The sequence below is a fragment of the Phascolarctos cinereus genome, unplaced genomic scaffold (assembly GCF_003287225.1).
Source record: "Phascolarctos cinereus isolate Bilbo 61053 unplaced genomic scaffold, phaCin_HiC Scaffold_3;HRSCAF=262, whole genome shotgun sequence".
NCBI classification, from domain to species: Eukaryota; Metazoa; Chordata; class Mammalia; order Diprotodontia; family Phascolarctidae; genus Phascolarctos; species Phascolarctos cinereus.
Window position 1 is genome coordinate 75,572,955 of NW_027555736.1, and position 13,854 is coordinate 75,586,808.

At 37.0% G+C, this 13,854-nt stretch overlaps 1 protein-coding gene across 2 annotated transcripts in view; it reads right to left on the bottom strand.

The window, feature by feature from the left end:
* Positions 1–1,574: 1,574 nt before the first annotated feature.
* Positions 1,575–13,854, bottom strand: part of ZNF518A (zinc finger protein 518A) — a 40,574-nt gene continuing 28,294 nt past the window's right edge. The window contains exons 3-4 of one of the 2 annotated variants that reach the window (XM_020997074.2): positions 9,254–10,891; positions 1,575–9,166 (exon numbers count right to left, since the gene is read on the bottom strand). In XM_020997074.2, coding sequence (XP_020852733.1) covers positions 6,195–9,166; positions 9,254–10,763 — 4,482 coding nt within the window. In that variant the 5' untranslated portion in view covers positions 10,764–10,891 and the 3' untranslated portion in view covers positions 1,575–6,194. Of the gene's footprint in view, positions 10,892–13,854 lie in introns of both variants that reach the window. The other variant, XM_020997072.2, reaches the window with a different exon arrangement.

The window sequence follows — 13,854 nt, forward strand, 5'->3', positions numbered from 1 at the left end:
ACAGACCGAGATGCTTTGTTCCCCTTTACCTGTACGATGACACTGACTGCATAGTATGGCATACGTAATACAGAAGATGCAGTTCCCTGGCATCATCTTGCCTTCTGCTACACTATACTCAGTGCATCAAGATACTTGAGCAAAGGAGGCAATGGAGCAAAGGAGGCAATGAAAGGGGAAATAATCTTAGCTCTTCAGTTTACAAAGGACTGTCACATACATTATTTCTCCATCTGTTGAAATGTTACCTTTTAAGATTCAATTCAAATATCCATTCCTCCATGGTTTCCTGTGATTCCCAACCCCCTACCAGAAATTCTTCCATGTATTTTTATTCACAGCACACTATTATGCTTTACTTAATGTCTACAATGTTCAGATTTCTCCTATAATCACTTGTTTTATTTCTACCATTAGAGTGAGGTAGCATCAAGCAGTGCACGTGTCAGACACTGCCTCAACCAGCTTACAATGCAGCTGGGAAGCCTGACAAACATACAACATTAATTAGTAGTTTTCCCAGCCACTATGCAGCCACAGGGATGTTTCTGTCCTGAGTTTGATTCTACTGGCGTAGTGGATAGAAGAGCAGCTCAAGAAAGAAGAGGATTCCAGTTTCACCTCTGACCCATGCTAGCTGTAAGACCGTGATTCAGTCTCAGTGTCACCCCTCCGTGTCCCACAACTCTAGGACTCCATGTTGAAGGCAGTCTACTTATCTGCATCAGTAAATGGCACTTCTGCATAAGGAATTTCCTACTGATTAAACCATAAGGGCCCGTAATCTGGGGCCCACAGGCCACCAAGAGATCTGTAAACTTGGATGGGAAAAAGTTACATCTTGGTTTTCACTGTCATCTAACTGAAAATTATCATGTCCTTCAACTGTAAAGACAATAAATATTTGGTCTAAAGAGGGGGAAAAAAGTCAACTCAAGTGAAGGCAAAAACTGTCTTAGTGTTGTTTCCTCAGGAACGAAGTGCATTCATTGTACTTAACAGGCGCTTAATAAACATTTGTCATAGTTCAAATGATCTCATTTAATGCCTAGCAGCCCTGTTTCTGTTCTCCCTTCTTTCACCTCATCTTACTCTTTTCCCTTTTCAAAGTCGTAGCTTTAGTTATTTCCAGATCTGTGGCTGTTGTAGACTTCCAAGGGTGTTGGTTCAGTCAATACAGATTATTACAGTTCAAAGACTGTCAGAGGCTTTGTAAGAGTTTCACAAAATAGCCCAAAATTAAAAACACTCAATAAACGTATAAAGATTTGAGACTTTTGTGACCAAATCCTCTCAAGGTAAATAGGTGTTCTAAAAACAAAATGGATTATTTTTAAAAGATGTTTTTTTCTCTACCAGGAAAAAAAAATCCTATGTGTAGAATGTTGTTTTAATTCACTGAAAGCATGCAACCACTCTTTAATAGCCTATAATAAAATCACTTATTTCTATATGGTGCTTTGTTATATTTGCAGAACTTTCAAACTTTAAAGTTAAAAAGAGGGTATGGGAACTCTAGAAAATTCATACTTTCCACATTTCTTAATTCAAAAAACATGACTTAAAACAAAATATCAAAAGAGTTAATTTAATTTTATTTTTTTTGAAGAAAATACTTAAGTTCTGAAATTCAGGGTATTTAATAAATAAACAGAAATAAGAAAAGTTCATTTCACCAACAGTTTTACTGGAGTGATTCATCAGTTCTCAAATACCAGTTTTAGTGCAAGAAAACATTGACACCAACAATTAAACAACAAAAACAATCAATCTACTTAGCTGCCATGGGCATGTAATCCTGCTCTCCATTGTGAAGAAACCAGTAAAGTGTAAGCTCTTCCAAGTCAAGAACTATTTCACTTCACTGCCTCCAGTGTTTAGTACCGTAACATAATGAATGAGTACGTGTATGTTGAATTGGAGTAAGACCATTTAGGTATCTTCCAGAAGCCTGACCACCTAGCTGAGAATAGGTTCTGATGCAGAAATGTCTAAAACACCATAAGCCCAAGCAGATACCAAAGGCTTTTGCTGAACAGTAGCAAATTCTTTAGGGGTACAGGAAGATCACTGTCCCAAGGTATATCAAGTCTAGAACAGATTTCCTGTTTTGAGTTCTCAATTAAAATAATCCATACACAGGAAAGTTGTTTTGCAGAGTTTACATAGAAAATTCTATCTGTATATGGAAAAGTTTCTTACCTCCCTTTTTATTTCAAGTTTCTCCTCATTTCAAAAACCCTAAGAATCCCAGCTCTCTTAAGAAGTCTTGTCAAATTACAGATCACTATTTTCCTCAGTTCCATCCTAACACAGCCTGAAAATCCCAGTTATTCTCCATTTGTCCCAATCTTACTCTCTTCCTTAACTACATTTTAGTGGGGCTGAAAACAGGAGACATTCACTGGAGAATTATGGTGTTTTTTTAGAGCTGGAAAGCACCTTAAAGAAAACTAATTTCAACCTCCTCCTTTTACATAAAACTGAGGCCTAGAGACAATGATCAATGTCACACACCTAGTGGCAGAGTTGTGACAATATCCTAGGACTGCGGACTCCTACCCTCAGCTCTAACTGTACTACAAATTCCTCCCTACCCTGGTGTGAATGGAATAGACTCTTCATCCCCTTGTTTTTTGTTTTCTCTATGTATCTTGCACCTATTTATGCATATCAGTTTTACTTTGCAACCATAGCACAGTCACAGCACTACACACAACTTGGGGCTTAAAAAGGTTTTGATAGTTTGAGAATTGATGAACAACATGAATCACTAGAACATATCGTGACTGCTATAACAAAACCATCTTGCCTTTTAAAAAATTGTTCTATGTTTAAATTGTTAGAGAGGTTTTTTTAAAAAAATTAGTGATGGTAGGGGCAGCTAGGTGGCACAATGGATACAGCACCGGCCCTGGAGTCAGGAGGACCCAAGTTCAAACCCAGCCTCAGATACTTGGCACTTACTAGCTGTGTGACCCTAGGCAAGTCACTTAATCCCATTGCCTAGCAAAAAAAAAACAATCAAAAAAATTGGAGATAGAAAGAAGCCAAAATGCATCTGAGGCCATTCACTGAACATCAACAGTTACATAAGAAAGAAGTTAATACCTAAATACGTGTTGGCAAAAATAAAAATTCTTCTAACTGGAAGATTGTCCTAGAAATGTTTGATTTTACTGGCTTCAATTTGGGCCATAAGGAGAGGGTATAGCAATAAGGGCAAAAGAGGTCCTTCTGTTCCAATTGTGAAGGAAAGTTCTCAAAAGATTTGCTAGTGAGAGGAATAACCCAGGGCACAGGAATTTGAGCTCCTAACCACAACTGGCCCAATTAGGTCAAAAATGTTTCCCACCTGAAGGACAAATTTTCCAGACACAGCTACTCTGTAGCCAAAAAAACCCTACACTTGCCTGAGCAAAGAAGCTTCTGACATTGGAGGGAGTCAGGGTAAGTTTCCAACTCAGGCCAGGGAAGACAATGAACTTAAAAGCAGAAGAGCACCAAAGTGACAGATTTCTTAAATCTCACAACTTTTTGTATTTATCACTTTCTTAACCATTAAAGAAATGCACACTGTTATTTTAACAGTGAAGGAAAAGGAATGTTAACTGGACTATGCTTTTACCTCTCCAATTATCTATCACTGGAAGAACCCTAAGACTAATCACTTTGGTGGCAGCTATTGGAATGGTAAGCATATTGCCTAACTTATTAAGAAACAGGGAGTCTACAAAGTTTGTCCTAGCAAAATAACCCTAGCAAATGGGGATAAAGTCACATATCACTCTGAAATAAATTTCTAATCTTTAGAATAAAATCATACTTTATTATGTATAGGGTACTGGCATAAAAGGTTTTAAAAACTAAGTCTTTAAAAATGCACAACATTAAGTTGTCATTAGGTATTAATACAGTAGACTAAAATTGTTGTGTAAACACAATTTAAGATAAATTTAATATTAAAGGGAGTCATTGCAGAAATTAGTAATGCTTACCATTCTTGAATTTACACCATTACGCGTTATGAATATATTTATGTTTCCAATTGATTCCATTCTTAGGCTCAATTTAATAAACACAATAGTAACGTTTTATTTATATGAAAAATACTTCACTAAGAAAGTAGACAAACTGCACAGAAACAGTACAAGTGTCATGTGCATAGCAAGATAGCTTAAAGCATCTACATATGGCTTTCTTCAAAATAAACCTCTTGGGGAAATGGCCCATTTTGGACCTTTTGTTACAGTTGATATATGTAAACTGTTTCACATCTTTTAGGCACTTGCTAACAATAGTGTTCATATCCCTGAAAAACAAATTTACAAAAAAAAATTAATAAAACTAAAATTAAAACCAAGAAAATAATGCTGGTAAAAGCTCTCTCTATATATTTTTTAAAAGTTTATAACCGGTTTTATTAGTGCATGCCCAGAACTAAAAACAAACTTTTTAGGCCAAAAAAATCTCTGTGCAGGGTTTATAGCAAATAAGCCATATACAAAAATATGTACACATCTAAAATTTTAGTTATATACAGAAGAGAAGCCCTGAAGATTTATTCCAATCAATAATAAAAATATATAACACTTATAGTAACCATGTAACAAAAAAATCTTAGATCATGTAATTTTCTAGTACAGATGAGCTCCATTATACAAAGACCCAATAAAAGTCAAACCACATTTATATAGCAAAAATTTTGTCTTTGATTCTTCTGTGCAGCAACTTCATTTTAAGTCTGTTCTTATCGAGGCATCCACTAGAAAGCTGTCCTGAGTTCTACCACTGATTAAAGTTCTATACTGCTGTCTCCCTCTACCTCTCCCTGACACCAATCAGCTCTTTTGCTTTGGATTTCCAGTCCTCTAAATATTATGAGAACCACTTCCACACTTTCATGTGTGAAAGATATGGAATGATGTTTTCTCAGTCATGGAAATGGGGCTCTTTTCTTTTTTTCCAGAGCTCTGAGATTACCAGATTGTTACTGTATATTTTTTAAAAAAAAACCATCTAGAAAAACAAATTTTCCCTGAGAAGCGCCTACTTGTAGATCTTACATCCAGAAGAAAAACAGTTAGAATGGCAGAGAGCATCTACATCAAGTATAAGAGCTCCCTGGAAATTCTGGAAAATGCATTTATCTAAAGAAATCTGCCACCAGCTCTGCAACAAGGTTCTCCAAAGTTGGACTAAAAAGATATTCCCTTGTTTCTGTTCCAGCCTTCCAATACAGCCCAATACTAGCCTTTGAATCATAACCTCTAAAGGTAGTATAAACCTTCGCCCATTATAGGACATAGCTCAGTAATGTAAGCCTTAACAGGAAAATAAATTAGTGATTTGCTTTACCTATCTATTCAGAGACATCTCTTGTACGAAAGTGAGGTACCCAGTGGTATTCTAATTGCAACGAGTTAATTGTAAGTCAACTACACTATCCCGTCAATCTATTTCCTTTAGAAGGCTCATAGATTAGAGGTGAAAAGGACCTTAGGGGTCACAATCAGTTCTACCCTCCTTATTATACAAATGAGCAACTTGAAGTCCATGGTGACTTGCCCAAAGCCACAGACATTAAATGGCATTGGAGAATAGGATCTCTATCTCCAAATCCAATGCTCTTTCCACAGGACCACACTGACTTGAGAATTATACTCCTCTCTGTGCCAGAGGTCTCTGAGTAATCTGGACTGAGGATAAGCAGCCTGGAAAGGAAACCAGGAAGAGAAACTTTAGCTTCGTGGTGGGATGCTGGTGCCATACTTAGAGGTGAAATACTTACCAGATTTTATAGGACTGATAACAGCCAAAGCAGTGCTGATGGAAATGCCAACCTCCACTATAATACATATTCCCAAGTAATTTTTCAATATTACTTACTGGGGGAAAAGATTTACTTTTCAAATTTTTTTTCCTTTTAACCTAAATATTCCGAACATATTCTTGCAAAAAAGAAAGAAAAAAAACCCAAAGTACATCTGTGCTATAATTTCAAAATGCATGCATGTTGTGGTGGCATTTTCAAATGCTGCAATTTTGTTTTTCCATTAAAATATAACCAGGTCGAAAAACAATTAATATTTAAAAGCTTAACTTCTGGTACTACACTGAAATAGAAAACATCTGCATATCATAATTTGATTCATTCTTTTAAAATAATTTTATTTTTTAATAATCAAGGCAAATTATTCTAACATATGCCAATCCCGAGTAGCTTCCATTAAATGTCGTTGTCCATGACCCACCCAAGCATCCTGATTGTCAAAAATTCTACCACAATACCAGCAGTTAAACTTTGCCTTCAGAGTATTATCAGAGGTAGTTTTCACAATCTGATAATTATTTTTGCTTGTCTTTTTAAGCGTTAATTTTAACACAAATCTTTCTTTCACAGGTTTAAGTACTTTATGCCTCTTGGCAGAAAAGTCATCAGTAATTGCTTTAGAAATGTTACAATATGCTGGTTCCAGAAGTGCCTGAATTGTTCTTTTTGACAATGAAACCTTGAGCACATGCCCTTTAAACTTAGCAATAGTTTTCATTACATTTACCACTTCCGGAGCATCTGCATCAGGATGGTTTAAAACCACAACAGGCTGATTTCTTCTGGGGCATTTTACAAGCTGCGTAGAACTGAAAGGGAAAAGTCGCAAAGTCCTAATTGTATCCTTAGGAAACCTTGGTCTGTAAAGGTCAAATGTGTCATGAAAATCTTCAGATTTAGTTTTTCTTTTACTCTTCCTATGCAACATTACCTTTTTTCTAGGCCATTCCTCTAAATTCCCTCTCCATTTTGGTCCAAAGTTCCTGTTTTTATATGTAATCATAGGTTCAGAAGCTTTATGTCTTATATGAGTTTTTATTTGTGAAATCTGTCTTCTGGTAGACTTTCTATTACTGAAGCCACTCCCAGATGAACGATCTGTTTGACACCTTAATAACTGTGTCTCTGGATGGTTGGTGGTACAAACTGTCCCTTGAGGAGGAATGGGGCATATTGCTGTAGAGGTTGCGATAGTTGCATTTGCTGGCATCAATCTATCTGTTAAGAGTAAGGCATTGCTAGAAGAGACTGGTTGTTTCTCCTTTGCTATGGAAGTTTGATGTGACTGTATGATATCTAACTGTAATGAAGACTTAGGACTGTTTACTGACTGACTGATATCACAAGCAGGGTTCTTAATAATTTTCAGCAGTATTTTTTGCTGTGTTGCTCCAGTTTTCTTTGGTTGATGATTCTGATGATCGTAAGTGCCATTCTGTAATAAATCAGATGGACCTATTTGCGATTTATTGGGAGTTACACATCTTAGGAGAACTGCCTGTCGGCCATCAGGCAACAATGCATAAAGAGACTGTTTCTGCTGAGCTTCACTTGGCTGCTTTACTGAACCCAAAGTATGTGATTTAGTGCCTTGACATCCAGGCAGTGTATTCTGAGAAGAAATTCTATTCACTGAAGACTCTGCTGGGTTTCTAATAATATACGATCCTTTAAATGGCACACTATTTTCTGAACTAACTGTCATTTCAGGCCTACTCTCCAATGTAGAGGGGCAAATTATACTTGCTGGACTATCCTTTTTCAATTCTGCCCTTACAGAAGGTGTTTTGTCATGTTCCTTAGCTGCAGCAGCACCAAAAATTTGAGATCTCTCACCTGTGATGTTGGTAACACTTCCAAGCACTCCATTACTTAACCTTAGAATCATTCCAGGTTTCTTGTTTAAAAGGAGAGATGATGGTACACCTTGAGTCATATAAATACCTGGTGGATTAGCTGATGAAAGACTTCTTCCTGAAACAAGTTGTAATCCAGATTTGCTAGCAAGATGCAAAGGTAAAATAAACCCTTTAGGAGACGACTGAACTAAAATTGTTTTTTTCGGTTCAGAATTTATTGGTGGGCTCAGAACATGAAAAGAACCTACGCCATTAGAATTTTCTGGAGTAGCCTGTATTTTGTCTTTTACAAGTTGCTGAGTTATTATTGTATCGGACTGGGTTTTAACTAATGTGCCAACACCAGCAATTCTGGGTATTTTCTCAAAGTCTCCCAAATCATTTGGTGTTGGCAGTACTTGTTTTTCTTTCTCACAATCCATTTCTGCATTTGTTGTACAGTTGCTGGCACTGAGACCTTTTGTATGTACACCAACACCCACATTCTTAGATGAAATGGGTAAAGTGTATGGACCTCCTGAACCTTTAAAACACTCAGTTATGTCGCTCTTTCCCTCATTTTTCAAAAGTGGCTCATCATGAAGTTGTATTCCTTTATTTGGTGTCATATCAGAGCCTTTCTCCACACTTGATTTTTCATTCAATACATCTTGTAACAACCGGTTTTCTTCAGGAGATAAAAAATCAGATGCCTGTTCACTCTGTAGTGAGAAAACAGATGTGATTTTAGGCATTGTGAATGAATCAGCAGAAGAGACATCCTCCCAATCTGATTTCTCAGCTACATTCTCTAAGTCTTGATTTATATTAGTATGAGGATTCTGTGTGTCCATATTTTGTACTGTTTCTAAAATTTCTGTGTCAACTTCACGTTGGTTTTTTAAAGGTTCAAAAGTATCTTTAGAGTTTAAAGGGCAATAAGTTTGACAAATCTTTGATGGAGATGTTTGATGGAGATCTGGATTTGTGTTCCTCCCCACTGATGGCAAGACTGCTTCACTTCTCAAATTATATTGGTGTACAGCTGTTTTGCTTGATGAAGATTCTTCAGAGTTTTCACATGCTGTCACCGAAATACTGCATGAATTATCCAAAACGTCCATTTTTGAGTAATTATGAAAAGGTAATGATCCTTGATTACAGGATGGCATATAGTTGAGATCATTAATACTGGAGTTATTCAACATCCCACTATATTGTGCTTTTGGTTCAACAGAATTTACTTCAACAGATTCCAAGTTAACTGGGTTCTTAACTGTGGCACACAATACCTGAGGATGACTTTGAGTAACACAACTTCCCCATGCTTCAACATTATTACTTATTCTAATTTTAGTGGTCAAATTCAAAGGAGCTGCAGTCAATTCTGAATTTGTTGACAAGTGAGGTGTACTTTTCTCAGCACCTACTACTGTCTGAGATTTACTCCTAGCTTGAGCCAAGACAGCTTTTTCTTTTTCCAATGTTGCATTCCCTGAAAACAGAGGAGTAGAAAATGATAATGGATTAGATGTGTTAGTGCAAATTGTATTATTCAAATCAGATGTATGCAGTGTAGCACCTGTAGATAATCCAGTAGTTTCAGCTGTATGATGCTGCAAATCAGTAGTGTTGTCCTTTGTTATATCTGGCTGTAGACCTGGAGAACATGAATTCGATTTATTGGTAGGCAACAATTTTATAACTATGTGTTGTTTTCCATCTACCATCTTGAACCCCATAAACTTAGCACTATAGTTGGCAGGAACTGATATTTTATTATTTTTCATCATTAGCACTGTGGGTCCATGTATAGCATTCTTTAAAAGTCCAAAACCAGAACTTGATCCCTCTTCAGGTCTACTACACTGACTGGTAGGTAAGAGGTTTCTTGTTTCTGATTCTGACTCATCTTGCTTCTGACTTTGCTTTTCAATATGTATGATTTCATCCTTTTCTTCATTCAAATGCTCCCATATATTACTCTGTTCTTCAGATTTAATCTGAATTTTATTATTTTTGAGCACCTGTGTGTTTTTTTCTACATAGCTGTCATTTCCATTGCTCTCTTTCTTCTGTCTCCAAAGTGTTTTTCTTGATGTTCCTATCTTGTATCGTCTTAATATCAGCTTAAGTCCAGCTGTAGTCTTTACTATTCTTTTTTCACATTTTTCCTTTTCCAGTTTGTCTTTTGCATATAATTGATCTTTGTGCAAAGCTATAACATGTTTCAGAAGTTGGTCCTTCCCGGCAGCACTATAGTTACAATATTGACAACTGAAGGGAACAGTAGTGGAATGAACAAAGAGATGCTGCTGAAACTCTCCTTTGGTGAAACTTATATGATGACATTTACTACATTTATAGTGAATCTCATTATGTCTATGAATATGTTGAACAAATGTGCCAACATCCTTGGTAGAGAACTTGCATTTTTCACATTGAAAATTACCATTAACACAATGGTTAACTGTAAAATGCTTTGTTAAGTCTAATAAAGTATACACATTCTCATCATTACAAATGTCACATTTTACTAAAGTGCTTCGGTGGATAAGTCTGTGTTGTTTAAATGACTGAAAGTCATTTGCAGAAAAACTGCACATCTCACAAGGATATAAAGGTAACTCTCCACAGTGCAAAAGCTGAAAATGTTTCTGCAAATCATTCGGGCTATATCGAACATTGTCTCTACATTTTGTACAGCTGAAATTAAGTATTTTTGCAGACATTTTCATTCCTTCTTCTTCATATCCTATATTGGGTCTATGCCACAAATTACACTCCTCTAAACAGTTTAAAGGACTTTCATCTGCTTTCTCTTTGCAAACAGATTTTCTGGCAGTTTGTGGTTTATTCTCAAGTAATTGTCTATATACGTCAACTTCATGCGTCAATAGGGCTTCATCTGGAATACTTATCTTGGGCAAATCAACTTTCACATTTTTCAGTTCATAAGGAAAATTATCTTCTAAAACTCTTGGTTCTTCTGACTCTACAGCATCAATAACTATTATGTCTTCTACATTATAATCTTTTTTTAAAGTAGTTGGCTTTTCATCACAAAAAAAATGCTTCTGTTCAGATGGCATGATTTGAAAAACTGATCCTGGTGTCCTCTACTCAGCAAATTCTTGAAGTTATTTATAATTTATGCAGAAAACTAGAATATTGTGCTGAGACATCTTCAAAATTCCAGAATTTTCCCACTTTAACTTACCTAAAATTAAAGAAAGAATTGAAATTCTCATCACTAAATATATGTGAACTTTGTATTTCAAAAAATTACAAAGCAAACACTTTTTAACAAAATACCTAAGAAAATTACTGAGTCCAATGCCTTCACTTTAAAACTAAAGAAACTATAGCCAAGTAAAGGATAAGGTTTCTAATTTTCACTAATCTGCCATTAACTAATCTGACCTCTTAAGATTCCTTTACACTCTAAAGACCTTATGATTTAAGTTGTTACTTCAAATTTTTTTTTAAACAAAACTTAAAAATTCAGCAAAATAGCCATAGAAACTATGTAAATCTTGATTACAGAAATATAGGTTATCCATTCAACCCAGGGACTAACTTCCTTAGCTTCTGAATTATGTTTCCAGAATAGGAACACTTAAGGAAACAAAGGAGTTGCACCAGGATTTTTGTTCTTTTTGGTGGATGACGGTCCAGAACTGTGATTTCATTTCACCAATTCAAAGGACTCACAATATGGGAAATCTGGCAGAAAGCAGAAATTCACAACTTATAATCCTCACATAGAATTTGTCTCAACCACTGAAAAGATTAAGTTATTTTATCCATGGTCACACAGCTAGTATGTGCACAGTTTTACAGAACAAATCCTTCTATTAAGGAGATTTGTTCTGTGAAGTCTGGATTCAGTCAAAGGGCCACACTTGAGGACTGGAGGGCCACATGTGGCCTTGAGGCCACAGGTTCCCCACCCCCACACCATACAAGCTACAATTCTCACACATAAATTATCCTCAATAACATCCACTTCTAGCATTAAAAAACAAACGAAAACAGAACTCAGTGCCCACTATAAAAGGGAACGTGTTAGTTTGGGGTGGCAGGGAGGGGAGGGGGTGGTGAGAGAAGAAAAAACTGGGAAAGAGAGCAACAAGTCAAGCCAACCCCCTTGAGAAGATGAAAACCTACCTGAACTTATCCTCCATGATTAAAACATTCCCATTCCATTATATCCTTCCATCCCAGTGAGTCTGAACAAATGTCATTATTCAAGCCCCATTCTCCACCCCCCACAGACTACTCCCTTATTCCAATCCCCTTCAATCCAAACCCCTACCCCTCCAAAGTCCCACTCTTAAGCCTCCATGTCTATTCCACTAAGTAACAAACTTGCTTTCATCTTAAACATTTTCCTTTCTCACTACTTTCACCTTTGTGCACTCACTGAGACCTAACTCCCTACTAATGAGAAAGCTTCTCTGTCCAGCTCTAGTTGCACTTTCTCTCATGCCAGCCCCACTTCCCCACACCAATTACTGGTTCTGGCACAGGAGCTGGAATACTCTTTGCTCCTAATTGCCACTTCCAGGCTCTCCCCCTACCTTTCCTCTTTTGAGGTTCAATCCATATTATCACCCAAATAAAATTCTAGTATCTGTTATCTACCAACCTCCAGGATAGTCTCTGTTCTTCCTCAGTGTGTTCTGTCTTTCTCTCTTTCCCAACTTCTGCCCCACACTAAGGGACTTCAACAGACATAATACTGATACTCCTTCAAATACCCTAACCTCCCAATTCCTCAATTTATTTTCCATGACCTACTCTTCCATCCCATCCTCAACTACTCAAAGATGGGTCATATAAGGGTGTGCTGGAGCCAGCTATTTTCAGCTTGGACACAAAAGTTAAATTTTCATTATAAGCATTTATACCTCAGAAGTCATCAAACCAGGGCTTGATTTATTGTTTTATTGATTGTCTAGACTTAAAGTTAAGAGGGGAAATGTTAATAATGCAGATTAAACTTAAAAATTCATCTGTCATTTTTTTTTCCAGAGAGCCAAGCGTTAAATATTTACTCGAACACCTCTGGCCATACCTTTCTATACCCATGTTAATGAACTTTGAAATTCCTTTACATGATCATAATCTGTTGTCATACCACCTCCCCCCTCTGCCTTACATCCCCCAATCCTATTTCTTTATCCTCACTACAAACTCCAATCTTTCCACCTCTTATAGTTCTATAACAGGCCATCATCCCTGTACTGGCTACACTCTCTTTCCTTCCCCATCTTGATCCCTTGTTTAAACCAGTTCAACTCTACATGATGCTCTCAGACCCCTGACCCTTTATCCTACTGTTGGTCTTGCCCTACCAAACCCCAACCATAGATTACTCTCTCCATCTACTATCTTCACTCCTACCCATGTGGGGCTGAATGAAGATAGGAAAAAAAAAATGACTGGGTCCCCTCGAGGTTTACATTAAATAATCTCAACTGGGTCCCAACTTGGCTAGGCAATCCTTTTATACTTCCCCAATCGATCCCCTTTCCCATTCACCAACAGCAGCTTTTCCCAACTTGTTTATCACTCCCCAAACCTCCCACAACTCCCTTTCCCCTCACCTCCTCAGCTGAGAACCTTGCCTCATGTTTCACTATACAAAGTGAGGCCATTAATAGCAAAGATCACCCTCTTCTCTCCTTTCTCATCTCATATAACTCAGATGCTTTCTGCCTCTGAGATGACTCTCTCCTCCTTCAATCACTTCCCATAAAGTGGCCCTTTTCCTTGCTAAGGCAAACCCCCTTTACCCATACAAGACACCCCATCTTTTCCAACAGATTGCCACTTCATAATCTCCACTCTCTCACTAATCTTCCATTTCTCCCTATCTACTGGCTGCTTTTCTACTGCCTACAGACATGTTAACATTTCCCCCTCCCCCCAAAATTAACCTCTTATTTGATCCATCCATCCTCACTATTGTCTTATATTTTTCCTCCCTTTCATGGCTAAATTCTTTGAGAAAGCCATCTATAAGCAGAGCCTTTATTTCCTTTCCTCTACCTTTCTAACTCTCTGCAATGTGGCTTCTGATTGTCATTATTCAATTGAAATAGCTTTCTCCAAAGTTACTGATGATCTCTTAATTACCAAAAATTCTCAGTCTTTATCCTTCTTGACCTCTCTACA